This window comes from Hermetia illucens, chromosome 5 (assembly GCF_905115235.1).
Source record: "Hermetia illucens chromosome 5, iHerIll2.2.curated.20191125, whole genome shotgun sequence".
NCBI classification, from domain to species: Eukaryota; Metazoa; Arthropoda; class Insecta; order Diptera; family Stratiomyidae; genus Hermetia; species Hermetia illucens.
The window spans coordinates 10,114,447-10,134,841 of NC_051853.1; the positions used below are offsets into that span (position 1 = coordinate 10,114,447).

At 42.9% G+C, this 20,395-nt stretch overlaps 2 protein-coding genes across 4 annotated transcripts; one reads left to right on the plus strand and one right to left on the minus strand.

The window, feature by feature from the left end:
* Positions 1-1,926: 1,926 nt before the first annotated feature.
* Positions 1,927-9,616, minus strand: LOC119657327 (transmembrane emp24 domain-containing protein bai). Of its 2 annotated transcripts, XM_038064190.1 has the most exons (6): positions 9,342-9,616; positions 9,165-9,285; positions 9,030-9,100; positions 8,940-8,942; positions 2,195-2,321; positions 1,927-2,130 (listed from the first exon to the last, which is right to left on the minus strand). In XM_038064190.1, the coding sequence occupies exons 1-6, from the start codon at positions 9,519-9,521 to the stop codon at positions 2,009-2,011; spliced, it is 624 nt and encodes a 207-aa protein (XP_037920118.1). In that variant the 5' UTR covers positions 9,522-9,616; the 3' UTR covers positions 1,927-2,008. The 2 variants fall into 2 exon arrangements, with proteins under 2 accessions (XP_037920118.1, XP_037920120.1); XM_038064192.1 differs by lacking the exon at positions 8,940-8,942 and having other exon boundaries at positions 9,342-9,614.
* A 108-nt stretch (positions 9,617-9,724) lies between these two features.
* On the plus strand, positions 9,725-19,019 carry LOC119657326 (ribosome-releasing factor 2, mitochondrial). Of its 2 annotated transcripts, XM_038064188.1 has the most exons (10): positions 9,725-9,991; positions 16,353-16,515; positions 16,562-16,854; positions 16,909-17,275; positions 17,335-17,557; positions 17,678-17,978; positions 18,036-18,246; positions 18,314-18,527; positions 18,626-18,775; positions 18,830-19,019. In XM_038064188.1, the coding sequence occupies exons 1-10, from the start codon at positions 9,871-9,873 to the stop codon at positions 18,992-18,994; spliced, it is 2,208 nt and encodes a 735-aa protein (XP_037920116.1). In that variant the 5' UTR covers positions 9,725-9,870; the 3' UTR covers positions 18,995-19,019. The 2 variants fall into 2 exon arrangements, with proteins under 2 accessions (XP_037920116.1, XP_037920117.1); XM_038064189.1 differs by lacking the exon at positions 9,725-9,991 and having other exon boundaries at positions 16,376-16,515; positions 16,585-16,854.
* The last annotated feature ends 1,376 nt before the right edge of the window (positions 19,020-20,395 follow it).

The following is a 20,395-nucleotide window of genomic DNA, read 5'->3' on the forward strand; positions in this document are numbered from 1 at the left end:
TGCGGCACTTGGACACAATATATTAGGTTGTTGCAAATGAAATGGCCGTTTTGGTACTAAAATTTGAAACGACTGTAAAGCTTACAAAAATTTATTTATTTAATCAAAATAGATGCCAGTCGATTCAAAACACTTCTCCCAGCGAGATTCAAGAGCATGTATGCCAGTTTCGTAGAAGTTCAACTATCGGGTGTTGATAAATTCGTCGAAGGCAATTTTGACAGCCTCTTGGTTCCTAAATTGTTTTTTCGCCAAAAAATGATCCAAATGCTTAAAAAAGTGGTAATCGGTTGGCGAAAGGTCCGGTGAACATGGTGGATGAGGCAGAGTCTCATACTGCAATTCGTTCAACTTTTGAACCGTTGTTCTGGATACATGGGGTCGTGCATTGTCGTTAAGGAGTATCGCACCATCTTTGTTGACTAATCTCGGCCGTTGTATACTCAATTTTTGGCGCATTTCCTCGAGTTGGGCACAGTATTTCTGTGCATTTATCGTTTCGCCGGGTGCCAAAAAAGAATAGTGGACAACTCCAGCTGTAGATCACCAAACAGTCCACACTACCTTCTAAGGATGGGGGCTCGGTTTCGGCATATGCTTCGGTGGCTCATCAGCATCTAGCCAAGGCGCTGATCGGCGACGATTGTCGTATAATATCCACTTTTCATCACATGTCACTCCCACGTACTCGAGGAGGGCGATCAGACCCGAGTCTGCAAGGGACTCATCTGCAGTGGCTTCGGCCACGAAGCCTCACCGGAGGTTATCTGGTACCATGGGAACCGGGATGGCCCTCTGAGAGCATATGCTCCAGGAGAATTCCTGGAGGATGTATCCTCGACCCCTTTATTTGCGGTTGGCCCCCTAGTGCGAGTTTCATGGTGGTTGTGATTATGTCTACATCGCGGGCAGAGCTCCTCGGAGCTCAAGCGTGGAGTTGCGCTGTACAACTCGGTTGCCGTACCCCTTAGTTGCGGCAGAGGTGTTAGATAGGCCTCGCATTCACTGGTATGAATGCTGAGTATAAACCAGGACCGCTGTGCTTGCATGGCGGGGTTCTGATTGTGGCCCCAAAATCAATCCATGTCCGAAGAGGCCCGTGGGATTATGCCTACACGGCAGGTACTCACGTTAAACCCCCAGGACTTTCATCACATGTCACTATGCAAAAATGAATCGCTTCTATTGCGGGAGACTAAAGAACTGCGAATTTCCATTTGAAGCGCCATGTTTCGCTCCGTAAGGGTATGCGAAACCCATTTGTCGAGCTTTTTCACCTTTCCAAGTTCTTGCAAGTGCCGAGAAACTGTCGAATAGTGTACGCCCAGTTTCTCTGCAATGTCTCGCAAAGACTAACATGTGTAGGATTCAACTAGAAAACGCAGCTCGTCGTTGTCAATCGATGGTCTTGTATGTCCACGTGGTTCATTTTGAAGGTTTACGGCGCCTAACCGGAATTTTTCGAACCACCGCCGTGTGGTTCGTTCGCTTACTGTATCAGTTCCAAATGCGTTGTGAATGTTCCTGGTCGCCTCCGCTGCTTTATGACCAAGTTTGAACTCATACAGAAAAAGTATACGTTCTTGGCTCCTTTCCATCCTTTTTTTCTTTTGATTCACTGTTATCACAATGATGGTCAAAACTGAAATGACTCCTTGATTAAATGTAGGAGTATCTATACTTCATTATCCTTCAACTAACTTCACTTATTGCCAAATCGGCCATTTCATGTACAACAACCTAATAATTGCCTACGAAATGGGACATTCAGATCTTGAAATGCACAGCAATATGTTGCGAACATTTTTCTAAGATTCCAAAACTAAGATCTGAATAGATAAAGAGGATTGAAATTCCTGGAGAGGCAAACCATCTGAGGGATTGATTGATTTACATACTGAAATGCCTTTGAAAAGAAACCACAAGTTTAATTATATTTTAAAGATTTATTTCAAAATTTTTAATTACACTTCAAGATATATTCTTACAAAGATTACTATTCTTTATTTTACTCTATGAGTTTCTTTGCTTTGAAATATCTTCTTAGATACAAAACTTGCCAAGTTGCCAGACCAAGGAGACAGCACATACTGAATATACTGAAGAACAACACGCGATTATTGGTCGACTCTGGAAAGAATTTGTTGTTAAAAAAAATACACCCGACGACACTTTCAAACGAATTAAAACTTACCATTAGTGTCTCTCATTTCCTTTTCTCGCTTGAGCATCAAAGCAAAGTCCCGGACGATGGAATCAGAAAGATCTTCCAAACGTTTTAAGTCAACTTCTAATGGTTTCAATTTGGCGGCTTCCCCTATCTAAAAGAATCAATAAAAGACATTGTGGGTGTTATCTAGAAGAACACTGATTTAGGGAAACCGTGCTATTAGTAGCAAATAAAAAACAAGGAATACAAAACATTAGCCTAAAAATGTTTAGCTCTAAAAGCAAAATATATGTAAATAAAGAAACAACACAATTCCGATGAAGAAGGCAGCAAAGGGCTGACCGAAATACGTATCCGGGGAAAATAAAAACATTTATCGACTTAAAGGAAATGGGAAATTTGATTTTTTTTATTATGACAATGATGTGTTTAATAATGTCTAATCAGGAATAAATGACAAAACAAATCGTCTTATGTGTTTTATGCTTTACCATATACATTGAAACTATGTTTCCGTAAGACCCGGATTGATGAAAGTCTTGCAATCCTAATCAAAGATACACGGACTTTCCTTCTAACCAAAAGTAAGCATATGGCAATCAAAAACAATCGTTTTTCATAGTAAAAGAGAAGAGATAAACAGATTCTTGTAATCAGGCGGATGAAATACACGCTATGTACAAAAAGCAAGAAAGGGGAAAGAATCTCGATGTAGAATCTTCTATTGTTTTTAAGTATATCCTACTTACAATAGATAAGGCTTTTGTCAGCTGCAGTGAGGACAATGTTTGCAAGAATTGTGCTTCAAACTAGAGAATCAGCCGAAGATGCATCAATCACTATAAAATGAGAATACTAATACGAGATTTTGTCTTATCATTCAAGTCTTAACGCTATTTCACATTTGCTCCTTTGATTAAAAGGACATACATTTGACTAAACGGAATCAATGAGCACAAGTTGTAGATCCCTAAGTTAATGGCTGAATTCTTTTTCTTTTTCTTCAGCCTTTGTCCCGTTCACAAGTGGGGTCGGCTCGTCCTGTACGGTTTCGCCATTTGGCTCTATCGAATGCCTGATCTGGGTGCAATCTCGAGGCTTTTAACTCCCATCCAGCGTATCAAGCAACCGTTGTTTAGGCCTGGCTTTTGGTCGTTTACCGTCGACTTCGATTTTCAGACCAATCTTGGCAAGTGAATTCTCGTTAGCACGAATTGCGTGACCATACCATCGAAGACGCCTCTCTCGCAACTTTTCCACGATCGGTGCAACCCCATAGCGATCACGGATATCCTCATTCCGGATGTGATCAAAACGTGTCACCTCACTAGTCCAACGTAATATCTTTGTTTCCATTACCGCAAGACGCCGTTCATTGTCTTTTATAGTTGGTCAACACTTAGAACCACAAAGAGCGACAGGACGGGCAACATTGTGGTAAATTTTAGATTTGAGACGTTCGTTGATACATCGATCACAAAGAACACCAGATGTGGAACGCCACTTCATCCAGGTTGCGTTAATGCGTGAAGCAATTTCGTAACGCAGTTCTCCATTGGCTGGTAGCGTTGACCCGAGGTATTTAAATCGCTCAGTTCTGGGCATATAACTGCCGCTGACAGTGATTGTGCCTGTTTCATGGGGATCGATCGTCAGAAATTCAGTTTTGTTTAGATTCAATCTGAGACCGTGTTGCATGAGGCGATCATTCCATTTTTGGACAAATTGCTCGAGATCATTTTTGCTATCAGATGCTAGGAAAACATCATCTGCAAGCAGTGTGTAGGGCGCTGGACGTTGGATATCCCGTGTGACGGTGTCCATAACAAGAACAAAGAGGAGTGGTGGGAGGGCGGAGGGCGCTTCCTTGATGAACACCAACAGAGACACGAAGCGGTTTTGATACACCCGCCATATTTCAAATTTAAAGGCTGAACTGATGCAGGAAATATTACAATAACCTTATGAATCATTACCGAAATAAGAGGAAGCACCACCTTTCGTCCTGTTACCGATGAGAATTAATGTAAAGTAAAGGTTACGTCGAATAATCAGAAAAAAAGTAGACTGCCAGTGCTATACCGGCTAATTTGGAAAAACGAATTAATGAAAGTTGTTCAGCAAGTTGGATATTTCGTAAAAGTTACACATTACTTCTATCAAACCTCCTTGGTAATTATTTAAGATAATTCAGTTCTTTTTATTGCGTAAAATTTACCTAGAAAATTACAGTTGTATGCCATGGAGTAAGTATACAGTTCTCAATCAGTGATAAAAAGATGTTGTTATGTTCACTTTCTTTTACTTGGAACATAGCTAGATTTCTGCTTTGATTTGTCCTGATTCAATAATATGTCAATGTATCCTCACTAAGTGATGGATTTACGAAAATATTTTGATAAAAACCAGTTTGGAAATTATGCGTGAAGGTAAAAAACAACTCTATGTTCAACTCCATTGTCGGTGCACTCACGCACCCATTGCTAGTACGTTCGTGTGTCCCGGCGCCATGTCGGGGAAAACGCCAAGAAATTGCTCACTGGCGTCGCGTTCAATTATTTATAGCAACTTCGTCGGTGCCTGTAGTCTTTCTTGAAAGCTAACTCAAAAATGTGTTTTGTTTACCTTCAACAACGACACTCAGATACGTGCAAATTTGACCTGGTAGTTGCAGCTCTTGCTTGATGCATAATAACGCCGACTGGATCTGATGTTAACCACCAAGTCAAGATGTGGTTCAATTTCCTCGTCTCTTGACGATCTGACTGGCAAGCTCATCGACGATTATTCAGCCACGAAAGTTGTGAACACATTATCAACGCCAATGAATTCAAGTCGTTGGCACACCATGAAAACCGGTGAATTTAATCTGGGAATTATTTGACTCTCGTCCAGCCAATAGATGAGTCTGTTGCACTTCATTCTAAGCCGTCGTCATAAGCAACTACAGCGACTTAATGTGTGTATAACAACGAATCATTATCGCTATTTGATCGCCGTGATCCTGTGCGAAGAGATCTTCCTGCCTTCTAGGGACAAGCGGAAGTATTTAATGCTCAAGTACGCGGCGAGCAATTCTCGATCGTAGGCACTGTAGTTCCGTTGAGCTGGGTTTAACTGTCTAGAGAAGAAGCTCAACGGCTGCCAGACTTGATCCACCTTTTGGTGGCGCGGCAGGATTCGCGGCATTTGAAATTTATTTCGAATGTTGCGAATGCGAGCGGACAGATGACGCCACCGGCGCTCTCCACTCAGTTTAGACCTCGCCACAGGAGTGGAGGGCAGAGTGCGATGACTTGACGTCAGCTTGTAATCGCTTGCACCTTGTCTGAGTCGGGCTATATTCCTTCAGGGGAAATGGAGTGGCCGAGGAATCTCACCTGTGTTTGAAGGAACTTATATTTCTTAACGTTTAGGACTAACCCGGCCTCAAGGAGACGTTCGCAGGACCGAGTGGATGAACCTTTGAAAGGTTTGCGCCGCATTGCACAATCCGAAAGTCATCCGGGTGAACTCGAAGAGTCCAAAGGATGGGCATATTGCCGTCTTTGGAATGTCTTCTGGAGCTACAGGGATTTGATGATAAGCCTTGGTTAGGTCCAAGGTCGAAAAGACGCGGCAATTCGCGAGGTGATGCGCAAAGTTGTGGATGAGTGGAATTGGATATTGATCAGGAACAGTCTGTGCATTTAGCCTTCTGTAATCCCCACATGGGCGCCATTCGCCGTTTGGCTTAGGGACCATATGTAGTGGGGAAGACCAACACCTGTTTGAGGGTCTTCAGATACCCTGTTGAACGAGTTGTTCAAACTCTTTCCGCGCAATAGCCAGTTTCTGGGATGGTAGAGTACGCACCTTCTGATCAGGACGGATGCCGTCCGGAAACCGCTGCTCAAGCGAGGAGAACATTTCTCGAGATGGGTGGACACAAAAAGGCGGTCTCCCTGTCCAGGCTGAAGCCAGTGTGCACCCCAAAACAACGGCGCGTTCGCTTCAAGAACTGATGGGGAACACAGTTCCGGATTCAGTCGCTGAAACCCCTCGGTTTCATCTGGGGGTGGAGTGATGTGGGGCGGAGTGATGTGGCGCGGCAGGATTTGCGGCATTCGAAATTTATTTCGAATGTTGCGAATGCGAGCGAACAGATGACGCGAAATTTCGAATGCCGCGAATCCTGCCGCGCCACAATCTACTGCGATGTCAGAGGCATCAACAAAAACGACTAGGGATCGAGGAAATGCCAAGAGTGTAGCATCAGCCAGTTGTTGTTGGGATTTATCAAACGCGCGGACAACCTCTTCAGACCACACAATCTCTCTCTTTGTTTTGGGGCCAGACAAGTACGCGTTAAAAACGGACCGGTGTTGGGCGGCCTTGGGCAGGAAACGACGATAGAAGTTTAGCATGCTGAAGAGCCTCCTCAACTCCTTCACGGTTTTCGGACGGGGGAAGCTTGTGATCGCTTGCACCTTGTCCGGGTCGAACTGTATTCCATCTGGGAAAATGAAGTGGCCGAGGAATCTCATCTGTGCCTAGAGAAACTCGCATTCATGCGATACATTGGCTTCCATAGCTTACATAAGGATACTAATGATAACGGACTACGGATTATTCGTTAGCAGTATCGCACGAAATGATTGTTGCAAGTACCTGGTTTGCGCGGAAACCGGTCCACAAACATACGTGGGTCTCTCCAGAGGGACCACTTTCAACCAAATTGATCAGACAGAGGGGCCAATATAGGCTCAGATCACTATCAATGACTCGTTTACATAGTGCTCTCGGCTCGAATTACAACACCGCCTACAATTCCCTCTGACAATCAGGTGAGAGTGAATACTGAAGCCATCCACCTAACACCTATAAGGAGGGAATGAATGCCGCAATAACCACAATTAACAGATGTCCTGGAACTGAGCATTAACAAATGAGGCCCCATATGCAAGAAATGTCGGAACGGCTGGTTCGACGATGAATGTAAGCTAGAAGACTGTATACCGAATAATGTTGCATTCTTAAAAAACACAGGCACGCGCAGAGACATATTACGAACCGGCGAGCGAAGAAGCGACTTCACAGATGGAAAAGGAAAGCTTGAGAGAACCCACAGATCTGTGAACTTGAAAATTACAGAGAGCAATCGCACCAGGCGGGGAAGTTTTACCAACAAGTCTGCAGGATGAAGCCTTGCACACCTCGATACTCATCCTGCCGAGACAAAGAGGAAATTATGATTTCCGATAGAATGGACAAACTGGAGCGATGGGTTGAGTATTTTCATGAACTGCTCAGCAACCAAAATATCGGCGAGTTGGAGGTCCCGCCAACTGAAGACGACGGACAAATACTGCCACTACCAAACATGGAAGAAACAATCCGTGCAATCCATCGGCTTAAAAACCATAAGTTGCCAGGGGGCAATGGAATTACAGCCGAATTGACGACTGGCAACGAGGCATTATCTGTCTCATACATTAAACGGGGGATGTCACGTAGTGCAGTAATTATAAAGGTATCACGTTGTTGAGTACCATCTATAAGATATTCTCTGCTATCTTGCTTGGCCGCTTAGCCCCATAGACCCAGAAAATCATTGGTCCATACCAAAGGAGCTTCATTCCAGGCAAATCAGCAACAGATCCGATTTTCTCTCTGCGGCAAACGATGGAAAAACTGTTGGAATATGAACATCACTTGCACCATCTTTTCATCGACTTTAAAGCCACCTATGATAGCATAGCCAGGGTAAAACTGTACACGACCATGAGTAACGAGGGGGAAATTAATAAGACTGACTCTGACCAATGTGCTGGGCCAGATAAAAGCAGCAGGATCACTCTCGAGACCATTCAACATCAACAACGGTCTAGGACAAGGCGATTCCCTATCGTGCATCCTCTTTAACCTGGCACTGTAATGTAAGAGGCACCATCCTCTTAAGTATACCAAACTACTGACCTACGGTGGGGCTTTTAGGGATATTGAATCGGCACAAAAACGGGGTGTCTGGAGTTCCTTACTAAGGGAGACCTAGTCCAGCTACCAGTTGTTGCGCCGTTGATGATGACGATGATGAATATCGAACTCTTCGATAAAAGGCGTTGCTTGCGCTTCCGTAATCGAATGAAGCAAACTTTTCTTGTTAATTTGTGGGATGGTTTTCGGTTAATCTTCAGCTGTGAGATATTAAAAAACAGAATTTTCACGACATTTTCTTCTTATTTTGAGTTATGTTATCAAAGTTGATTGTCAAATCGTGGTTGCAAGATATATAAGGAACTCACAGTGATACCTCAAGAAGAATGAAGATCACCCCAGCGAAAACTGATGAATGCATGACACTTTGAATTTTCATTTGTTCTTATTCTGATTGGTATAAGGAGGGGGGGTTGGTTTCTTATTCTGGTGGGTATCATGGTCTTATTTGAATAGGAAATATTACAAAACAATTCATGAAACGTTGCCGACATTTAATCTAGTTGAACTTTTATGCGATAGCAGACGACGCTGTTTGATAACAAAATTGGACCGCAGTCATCGTCCCAACCGCCTGATGCTGTGAAAACCAAAAAAATCAATGCTACAATCTAACTGCAGTTTCAAGATGTGCCGACGGATTGCATGGCAAATTGGGCTGTCTATCTACGTGTGAGTGGCGCTTGTTAGTGAACACTTTCACATTTCCACTGCAAGCAAGGCGAAAACAAAATTGACAGGAACACTAGCAACATTTCGAAATGAAACTCAAACTTATTAACTGGATATTTACCAACTAAATTCGTTGCTTAATAATTTCCCATTTGAAATTAAACGATATTTGTTAATTCGAGAGAAAATTAAAATTGTCAAATAAACTTACACCTTCATAATTTTTCGATTCAGCTCCTTTTTTCGTTGTTAGCGAGACCTCATGCGCGACAGCACGTTGATCTGCAATGGGAACAGAGGGTCATTGATTGGAGCGCTTGGGCGCAGCCGGCTCAAAACAACTTACGTGGCGGTACTTTCGAGGTGAAGCAGATCTCGAATGTGTCATAGAGTTCGGTCGTGAAGCTGAACTTTCCCCGCGTAATGAGGTCCTTTTGCGATAAGATGTGTCCTTTCGAATCTTTCACCTAAGTTCGAGTGATTTTAGAGCATAGTCTGCTAATATTCTCGCATGAAAACTTACAACATAGTCCACCTTCTGGCCGGGCACTTCAGAGACGGCGTATTCACCGACGACGAGTTGATTTCCCTGCATATCTTCCTTCAAGCATTTTTGTGTGTTGGGCGGCAAATTGAAGAGAATCGCTTCAACGTAAATTGCACATATACAAATTATCAGAAAACTATGGAAAACCGACTTCATTGTGGAAATTTTTGTTCCGATTCCTATATTCTAAATCCAGGGTGAAGGTGGTAGATGATGAAGACGTCAAATCACTTTTGACGTTTTCGTTAAGTTTTTTTTTGTCAGATTCTGGAGTGAGGTGGCCGTTTGTAAGTGAAGTGAAAAGTATATGGACTGGGAATTTATCATAAAACTCCTAGTGTAATTATTGGACACAATCTTATAAGAAAGTGAATGTGACTCGGTTTTGATGATCGTTGGCATTTTAAGCAGCGCATGGCAGTGTCTGTTACATGGTGAACTGTCACATTTGTTTGGGAGTCATATGCTCCTTTCTAGTCTATGATAAGTTAAGGACTGTGGAGAAATGTTCACCCGGTCACGTTTTAAATCATCGATATCTGCCTATTTGAGGCAGATCTCTCGAAATTATGCCACCCGCCAGGAGAGAATTCGAAACATTGGAATCCTCGCTCATATCGATGCCGGTAAGCTACCATATGAGATTGCGTAAGTGCTTGTGAATGCTTTCAACAATTTTTAAATTACTTTTCATTGAAATGCCAATATTTACTGCTATACTTAAACTCAAATTTAAATATACAATGAGCATATAATAATTGAATCTAGTACAGGAAAGCTTATTGATAGGTTATGTCAGGAAAATTTTAGAAATCAATTTCTTTATCTTAGCCGAGGAAATTGCAAAGCTATTACCCGGCATTTTTTTCACATAATATAATAATGTGTGGTATCTAATGAAGGGACTCGATTATGATATTAGGCGACACTTAGGGGAGTAGGAGCCCAAAATATATGCTCCGAAAATCGTAATAGGTCTCGTTCTCAGAAACCTCTCAACCAATAACGCGAAAGCGAATCTTCCGACCGTGCAATTTGACAGCCGCAACTGCACCACAATACACAAGCGATTGTAGTTGCAGCAGCGATATATCAGCACACAACCGAGATGCAATGTCATCATTGCTTTGAGATAGAATTATCGGAGTGACTGGAGATGCATACAGCCTGGGAATAGTTGGTCTATGCAAAGGAATAACAGCGGACACTTCAGCTGGACGGTGGCGAGTACTGAAACTGCTGCCTGCATTAGGGCGTGGTGTTGTTAATGCCGCCGCCTCTGCCCCCATCGACTCTTGATCGCCAATTTGTGCGATGAGCTCAAGTCGAACACGCTCCCTGATGCCATCATCAGGTGGCATTGTGTCGCTGCGAGTAATAAAACGGCACTGGTCTGCGATTAGTAAAGCGGTACTGGTCTGCGACTCGCTGCGGGGAACGCTCTATGAATCTCTGGTGCCACAAGGGGCGATAAGATGTGGTACCCGCCCCCACCGTTACTTCGTAGTAGAGCGGTTGATGAAGAGGTTCATTTCCTTAATCCACTTCACTCGCTGGCTACACGAAACTGCTGCAGTGGTCGCCACAGATTGTGACGAAACAGCTGCAGCAGGCGGAGCAACGCTTCTGGTCATCGTGGCGCCTAGACGTCGAATCGCCTCACCATTAGCGCTTTCGAAGTTGTTTTCCTAGCATCTAATAGCAAAAATGATCTCGAGCAACTTGTCAAAAAATGGTATAATCGTCTCATGCAACCCGGTCTCAGATTGAATCTGAATAAAACTGATTTTTCAACGACCGATCCCCATGAAACAGGCACAATCACTCTCAGCGGCAGTGACCTGCCCAGAACTGAGCGATTTAAATATCCGGGTCAAAGCTATTAACCAATGGAAAACTGCGCATCAACCTGGATGAAGTGACGTTCCACAACTCGTGTTTTTTGTGATCGACGTACGACGAACGTCTCAAATCTAAAATTTACCGCAATGTCGTTCGTCCTGTCGCTCTCTATGATTCTGACTGTTAGCCAACTATAAAAGACAATGCACCGCGTCTTGCGGTAATTGTGACGAAGATGTTGCGTTGGACGAATGACGTGACACGTTTTGATCACACCCGAAATGAGGATACCTGTGATCGATATGGGGTTGCACTGATCGTGGAAAAATTGCGAGAGAGATGTGCTCGATGGTATGGTCACGTAATTCGCGACAATGAGAATTCACTCCCGAAGATTGGTATGCACATCAAAGTCGATGGTAAACGACCAAAAGGCTGACCGAAACAACGGTGGCTTGATTCACTGGATGGGGACTTAAAAGCCTCGAAATTGCATCCAGATCCGGCATTTGATAGAGCCAAATGGCGAAACCGATTACGACGAGCTGACTCCGCTTGTGAACGGAATAAAGCCTAAAGAAAAAGAACATGGTCTTTGACAAATTATGAATGTACATGAGGTGGAATTATGCTATCATCATCATGATCAGCGGCGCAACAACCGGTATCCGGTCTAGGCCTGCCTTAATAAGGAACTCCAGACATCCCGGTTTTGCGCCGAGGTCCACCAATTCGATATCCCTAAAAGCTGTCTGGCGTCCTGGCCCACGCCATCGCTCCATCTTAGGCAGGGTCTGCCTCGTCTTCTTTTCCTACCATAGATATTGCCCTTATAGACTTTCCGGGTGGGATCATCTTCATCCATACGGATTAAGTGACCCGCCCACCGTAACCTATTGAGCCGGATTTTATCCACAACCGGGCGGTCATGGTATCGCTCATAGATTTCGTCATTGTGTAGGCTACGGAATCGTCCATCCTCATGTAGGGGGCCAAACATTTTTCGGAGGATTCTTCTCTCGAACGCGGCCAAGAGTTCGCAATTTTTCTTGCTAAGAACCCAAGTTTCCGAGGAATACATGAGGACTGGCAAGATCATAGTCTTGTACAGTAAGAGCTTTGACCCTATGGTGAGACTTCTCGAGGGCCAGGTTAAAGAGGACGCATGATAGCGCATCCCCTTGTCGTAGACCGTTGTTGATGTCGAATGGTCTTGAGAGTGATCCTGCTGCTTTTATCTGGCCTCGCACATTGGTCAGGGTCAGTCTTATTAATTTCGTCGGGATACCGAATTCTCTCATGGCCGTGTACAGTTTTACCCTGGCTATGCTATCATAGGCGGCTTTAAAGTCGATGAACAGATGGTGCAACTGTTGTCCATATTCCAACAGTTTTTCCATCGCTTGCCGCAGAGAGAAAATCTGATCTGTTGCTGATTTGCCTGGAGTGAAGCCTCTTTGGTATGGGCCAATGATGTTCTGGGCGTATGGGGCTATCCGGCCTAGTAAGATAGTGGAGAATATCTTATAGATGGTACTCAGCAACGTGATACCTCTATAATTGCTGCACTGTGTGATATCTCCCTTTTTATGTATGAGACACATTATGCCTCGCTGCCAATCGTCAGGCATTGATTCGCTGTCTCATACCTTGAGCACAAGTTGATGAACCACTTGGTGTAACTGGTCGCCTCCATATTTAACCAATTCGGCTGTAATTCCATCGGCTCCTGGCGACTTATGATTTTTTAGCCGATGAATTGCACGGACTGTTTCTCCTAAACTTGGTGGTGGCAGTATTTGTCCGTCGTCTTCAGTTGGCGGGACCTCCAACTCGCCGATGTTCTGGTTGTTCAGTAGCTCATCAAAGTACTCAACCCAGCGCTCTAATATGCCCATTCTGTCGGAAATCAGATTTCCCTCTTTGTCTCGGCAGGATAAGCATCGAGGTGTATAAGGCTTCATCCTGCTGACTTGTTGGTAAAACTTCCGCGCCTGGTGCGGTTGCTCCCTGTACTTTTCTAGTTCACAGACTTGTTGGTTCTCCCAGGCTTCCTTTTTCCGTCTGTGAAGTCGCTTCTCCGCTCGACGGAGTTCGTGATAAGTCTCTGCGCGTGCCCGCGTTCTTTGAGAATGCAACATTACTCGGTATGCGGCATTCTTCCGTTCCGTTGCTAGCTTACATTCATCGTCAAACCAGCCGTTCCGACTCCTTTTGCGGCTGGGGCCAAGTATATTTGTGGCCGTATCCATGATAACGTTCTTCAGGTGGTTGTGAAGATCATTAGTTGATTCTTCATCTCCAGGTCCTCTATTGACTGCGGTTATTGCGGCATCCATTTCCCTCTTATAGGTGTCGCGGAGGGTTGTGTTGTGGATGGCTTCAGTGTTCACTCTCACCTGATTGTCAGAGGGGATTCTAGGTGGTATTGTTATTCGAGCTCGGAGCACCATGCCAACGAGATAGTGATCCGAGTCTATATTGGCCCCCCTATATGTTCTGACATTCATCAAGGCTGAGAGGTGGCGGCGTTCGATCAACACGTGGTCAATTTGGTTGAAAGTGGTCCCGTCTGGAGAGGCCCACGTAGGAATTATGCTATGCGATTGAGAATTGTGGGGAAGTCCTTCCACTCTTCAGCTACTCATCATTATCGATCCGCTCACCATCGCAGATACTACCTACTCCCCAGGATCACCGAAAGGTTTACGACCTCCTACCAGCTTCTACTTCTCTGACTAATGCAATAGTGTAATTCATTTCGTCCGTCGTACACTATGAAATTCCAGTTCATCTTGCTTATCCCTGTCTTTAGCCATCAACGAAACTCGCAACTACTTACGTTCATCGATCTGCCTCCACTTTCCAATCAGGTCTTATGACATCCATTTTGAAGGACAGCTTCATCCGTGCCAGAGAAGGTGCCCAGGACTCATGCTTGAAGCGGGAGTTTTAGGTGAAATGTAGTTTTTATGAGTGTAGACTTCTCTCTGTTTATTGTCAGTTATGTAATAGCTAATCAATGAATGCACGATTTCCTAGACGCTCAACCTAAAATTAGGAAAAATACAGGAAGCAATTAACATAGGGAATGCAAATTAAAAACATATCAGAAAATTTGCAAAAAGGAAGAACAAAATGAAATTGTTTGTCTATTGATCGACAACATACAACACATTGACTCGTATGTTCTTTCAATTACGTTTTTAGTCCGCGCGTGGCAGGAGCTTTGTAATTTGTTATAATGTTTTCGATTTCGTTCGAACTTCACATTAAAATAATTAAAATCTGCTGCCTTGTCCTGAGAGGCAGATTTAACTACACTCTGCTAACTGCTCATGTTACTCACGGGATAATGATGTCTATCATTTTGGCTTTTCCTTCTACTCTACTCAAGGTCATTGGTAAGAGTATCTTCTTCCCACGGTTTTTTCATTAATTCTCGAAGAAGAGCTATAAAAACCGAAGGACAATGCTGCATTCCCCTGATTTATTTTATTCGAATGTAGAACTGGCACTCTAAATTTCAGTTTACTGGTAACCATATTAACAGCTTTGTCCTTCAATTCAACGAGCTGACTATTTTTCAGATTCAGCCGAATTGTTTCCTCTTAGACATATTGAAAATTGGCTTTTCTCTGAACTTACATATAAAATCCTGCTGCGTGCCACTTTACTTTATCTCTTGAAATACACTTTATTGTTCAGTGCAGTCCCCGTGAACATCAATACACCTGCTCCAACGAGATTCCAATTTATAAATTCCATCTCTGAAATGAAAATTTGGGAGGGCTGAAAAATACGCTTTCACAGCTGTTATAACCTCATCATTTGATGAAAAACGCTTTCCAGGCATGAATTTTTTAGGACTGGAAACAGATGGAAGTCGCTAGGGGTGAATACGGAGGATGCTTCAACAATTCGAACTTGAATTCATGCATTTTAGCCATTGTCAAAATGTTCTTACGACACGGTACATTGTCTTGATGAAAAAGATTTTTTTCCTCTGCAAACCTGTTTTTTTACACGAATTTTTCCCTTCATTTCATTAATATTTAGAATTTGTTGTTTTACCAGTTTGCAAGTAATCAACAAACAAAATTCCTTTCGCATCCCAAAAAACTGATGCTAACACCTCCTTGGCCGATTTCTGGACATGAACTCATTTCGGAGCCTAACAACCAGGTTCACTTCACTCTTTGTCTCTTATTTTGATTCAGGATCATGGTGATAAATCCAAGTCTCATCCATAGTGATGAATCGACCCACAAAATCTACTTTATCCCTTCGAAAACGCTCTAAATGTTGCTGAGAAAGTAGCATTCGAATGTGGTTTTGTTCCATTGTTAACGAATGCGGCACCCATTGTGCACACAGGTTTCTGAAACCTAATACTTCAGTCAAAATATTGCTTACACTGCCCAATGAGATGCCTGGAGCTTCTATTAAATTTCTTTCACTCACTCATCGATTTTCCAATACGATATCCTGCATTTTTTCTACGATTTCTGGCGTTGTTGCTGTTTTGGGACGTCCTTGACGTGGATCGTCTTCAACGCTTGTACATCCATCTTTATACTGTACTAATTGAAGGCAAAGATTGCTTATACACTTTCAACAGTCGTTCATAAATTTCCTTTGCTTTTAAACCTTCCAAAAATAAAAATTCAGTCACTGCACGATCCTTGATTTTTTCCATTGTAAAAGCTACTGTGACACGTCGATACTAAATGGCTTGTAAATAAAGAATGAATTGACAGATTGAAATGAAACGTCAGATACGTTCATAAGAAGAGTGTATAAGCATAACAAAAAAATGGGCTCATAGCAACGCCCTCTCTTATCGGACCGCAAAACTTATTGAACAACTTAGTATAGTAGGCTTATTGTAGCTCTCTCATGATGCGTCTATTCGGACAGTTTTCTGCCTGCGGCGCTCGTAGGCTATCGCAAATTCACGGTTGTTCCAAATGCGCGCAGATTCCTCGTTGAACAGATCTCTCCGGGGAATCTTGATTTTAAGTATGGGAAAGCCGAAAGTCGGGCAACTGCATGACCACCCCGTTTTTCTCGCACATATGCAACCTTTTTTCGTTCATTTCTAAATCAATGAAAATTATAAATATCCATGCTTGTTTTTAAAAGGAAAAACAACAACGACCGAAAGAATGCTTTTTTATTCCGGAAAAACAACATCCCTGGGTGAAGTCCATTACGGGAATACTATAACGGATTATCTCAGTCAGGAACGTGAGCGAGGTATAACAATTTGCAGCTCTGCTGTTACATTTCCTTGGAGGGACTACAGGTAATAGATTAAATACAAACTCGAAGTTTCTATCGATTGAATTTAGAATAAATTTGCTCGACACTCCAGGCCACATCGACTTTACCATGGAAGTTGAACAGTCACTGGCGGCAGTTGATGGTGTGGTTGTTGTACTGGACGGGTCCGCTGGAGTAGAAGCGCAAACAGTTACTGTTTGGTCGCAAGCAGATCGGTATTTCTTACCAAAAATCGTGTTTATAAACAAAATGGACCGCAGCGACGCAGATTATACCGCTTGTTTGAAAGATCTTAAAGAGAAACTGGATGTGCGCCCTTTAAGTTTGCAACTGCCAATAAGAGAGGAAGAGGAATTGTCAGGTGGGATTTTTCTTCATTCTAGCAATGCTGAGCTTCATTTAAATTTCTCTGCAGGCATAATAGACGTGATAAGCATGAAAGAAATAAGATGGAAGAAGGAATCACTAGGTCAAATCTACAGTGAATCGCCTTTGCCTGATGAAATATCTGATTCGGTATTTCAAAAACGTAACGACCTAATCGACACTCTTTGTGAAACTGATGACAGCTTGGCCGAATCCGTAATATCGGAGAGCGGTTACAAGCATGTAACAGAAAAAATGATCTGGTCGTCAGTTCGAAAGGCAACGTGTTCACAAAAAGCAGTTCCAGTTTTATTGGGATCAGCTTACAAAAATGTCGGGATACAGACTCTCATGGATGGTGTTTGCAGCTATCTTCCTGCGCCTCATGAACGCAATAAACTTTATGATTGCTTCGAGTATGACATTCTATTAACGTCGCGGAGTTTATCCATTGTTAAGTATCGAATATTTCTAGAGATAATTTTGCTGGCAAAGTTTTCAAAATTGTTCACGATAAGCAACGAGGACCACTGTCATTAGTACGTGTAATGCGAGGTACTATGAAAAAGGGGATGAGGCTAGTGACTATGCGAGGGGCGGCTGAAACTTTACAGAGAATCTATGAGCCACTAGCAGATGAATATAGGGAAACGGATCAGGTTCAATGCGGTGAAATAGGGGTCTGTGCAGGATTGAAGGTGCGTAGAATACTTCCTTTATATGTCGATGATTTGAGCTTTAGAGAGTTAATTCCTGAATCCATACCACACGTGTTACAAGTATTTGCAGCTCGGATAAAAATAGTATTTTTTTTACAGAATACAATGACCGGTGATTTATTAACCAACAATGCAGGGGCTCCACGAACAGCACAAAAGAAATTAGCGAAAATTTTAAATGTTGACAAAACTCAGAACAATGATGAGGACAACTTAGATCTTATCAATGAAGTTTTATCCTTGGAACCAAAAGTACCTGATGCAGTGTATTTGTGTTCCATTGAACCTCCAAGCTTGGCTTATCAAAACGCTTTGGAAGTGGCATTGAAGCAGTTGCAAAGAGAAGATCCTAGTTTACGGGTTCAATATGATGAAACGACAGGTCAGACTGTCCTCGGAGGTAAGTTTTCTTTTTATACCCTAATGTGGACAGTCAGTGATTGATCTAATCGAGCAGGTATGGGTGAACTTCATATGGACATTATAAAATCGCGTTTAATGTCTGAGTATAAAATCGACGCTGACTTAGGGCCACTGCAAATTGCCTATAAGGAAACGATCGACTCAGAGTGTTCGGGGACGTGGAGTTTGGAGAAAGAAATTGCAGGAGCGAAACAACAGGTCTCCATAACATTGATGCTAACTAAAAACAGTAAAGAGCTTTTCAGGTGAAATGAGTGCATTTAAAACTCCTTGCAATGGAAAACATTTTCTTGTAAACAACTTTTTTTCCAGACTGGACAATTCCCCGGAAAATATGCCAAATTTGAACTTGATTCGGCCCAAAACTCTTCAAATTATTAAAAAAGGTGCATTGGCGGGGTTAGAGCGAGGTCCCCGGGTTGGGGGGAAAGTTGTTGAAACGCAAGTCAAACTGCAAAATTTAACGATTGGTCGTGGAACTGCAGATTCATTTATTCTAGCAGCCGCTTCGCAGTGTGTGCATAAGGTAGGTAGGAGGTTTCGTTCTTGGAAGTAGAAGGAGGGACTTGAAGCAGTAATGAAACGCAGTTCAACTGATTTGTCGGTTTTATCTTCACATTCCAGGTTTTAAGTGAGAATGGAACACGATTACTAGAACCGATTATGGCAGTTCAAATAATCGTGCCATCCCATAAGAGCCCCAGAATCATTTCAGACTTGGGCAGGAGAAGGGCGTGTATAAACGACGTACGCTCGAAAGGCGATCGGAATAAAGTAAGTCATATATCTGTTCTCAATATATCGAGATTTCTAACACCAATTTTGTAGATAATTGAATGTTCTGTACCATTATCGGAAATGACTGGCTATTCGAGCATTTTGCGGACAATTAGTTCTGGAACGGCAAGTATGACAATGCAGCCATGCGGCTATGCAACGATGAATCCCCAGGATGAAGTTGTGGCGGAAAGAAAAGCTCAAGGTTTAGAATGAAATAAAAAGATTTTTTTAACGTAAAGTTTGGTTTTTATTTTTGGTGAAATTGATCGAGTACAAAGCAGATGCATGCTTTCGACTATAATTGCTAATAAATCCCATTATTATCTATTGGAAAAACATCTGTATTGAATATTTCGCTGTCTACACTATACCATGCACATTATCAATCAATTCGATGTAGGATTTTTTCCATTGCCACTTGCGTCTTGTGGTCAACACATCCACGGTCTGTGCGCCGACGAAGTTCTTCAAACGAGAGTGCATCAGGCCATCATAGTTCGAAGACACGTCGCAGCAATTGTTGACAAAGGCTTCGAGTTTTTCCAAGTGTTACTCCCATATAGCATCACAGAAAGAAAATTAACACAGAACGGTTTCAACTTGAAATTGGTATCTAGGTAATTGCGTTTCCAGACTTTGGACAAGCTATCGGTTTCTCTGGTTCGCACTGCAAAATCGGATGAAGAACGTCAAGCGACGACGGCTTTACGGTTTCTTACCAGGGCAGAGGCAAATCGTCAGACGCTGCCTCACCTCTGCCCTGGGAGCAGCGTGACTCTCAAAACGGATGAAGAACATTTAAAGAAGGAATCTGAACTCCGCACACTGTTCCACAATGACCTGAAGGGAGTTTCTGCAGCTAGCGCAGAAGGATCCACAATGTAAACCAGCCTGCTCTATGTCAATCCAGCTGTCGAGGTGATCTTTCTTGCGTCCCAAGATAATTTCAATTGTTATCTTTACAACGGAACTGAGCATGCAAATAGTTCTCCAACTCTTCATGGTTCTTCGTGAATAAGCCAGCTTTCGTAAAATTGCAAAACCAAAGTAGCGATTGCGATGAATGCAGTCCACCACATTGTAAAAGGTATAAAATAACCCGCTGAGTTGAACATAAAGTGAAATGACTCACTGCGGAAGCTGGCAGCTGGCACGACCAACGTGACATTATTTGCAATTCATAGAAAAATCCGTTCAAAAGCTCCAACACGTCGGAGGAAGATGTTACGGCATGCACAGGTTCACTTTCAGGACATACGCATGGTATTATAGGCAGCAAAGTTTAATAGTCGTCCAAGCAGAAGAAAATAACCGAGAAAATGGTCTGCCTTTGAGAAAAAGCATACTATAAAAATCACTTTCTACCCGGGCGAGAATGATTATAGTATAATGGCTCACGCCAACTATATATGACCCAACAATCGATAAAGCGACCAAAAACTCAGCCGAAACAACGATGAGTTAATACGTTGGCTGGGGATTTGAAAGCCTCGCGATTGCATCCAGATCAGGCATTTGATAGCACCATGTGGCGAAACCGATCACGACGAGTTGACCCCGTTTGTGAACGGGACAAAGGCTGAAGAAAATGAGGAAGATTCGGTAAACCTTAAC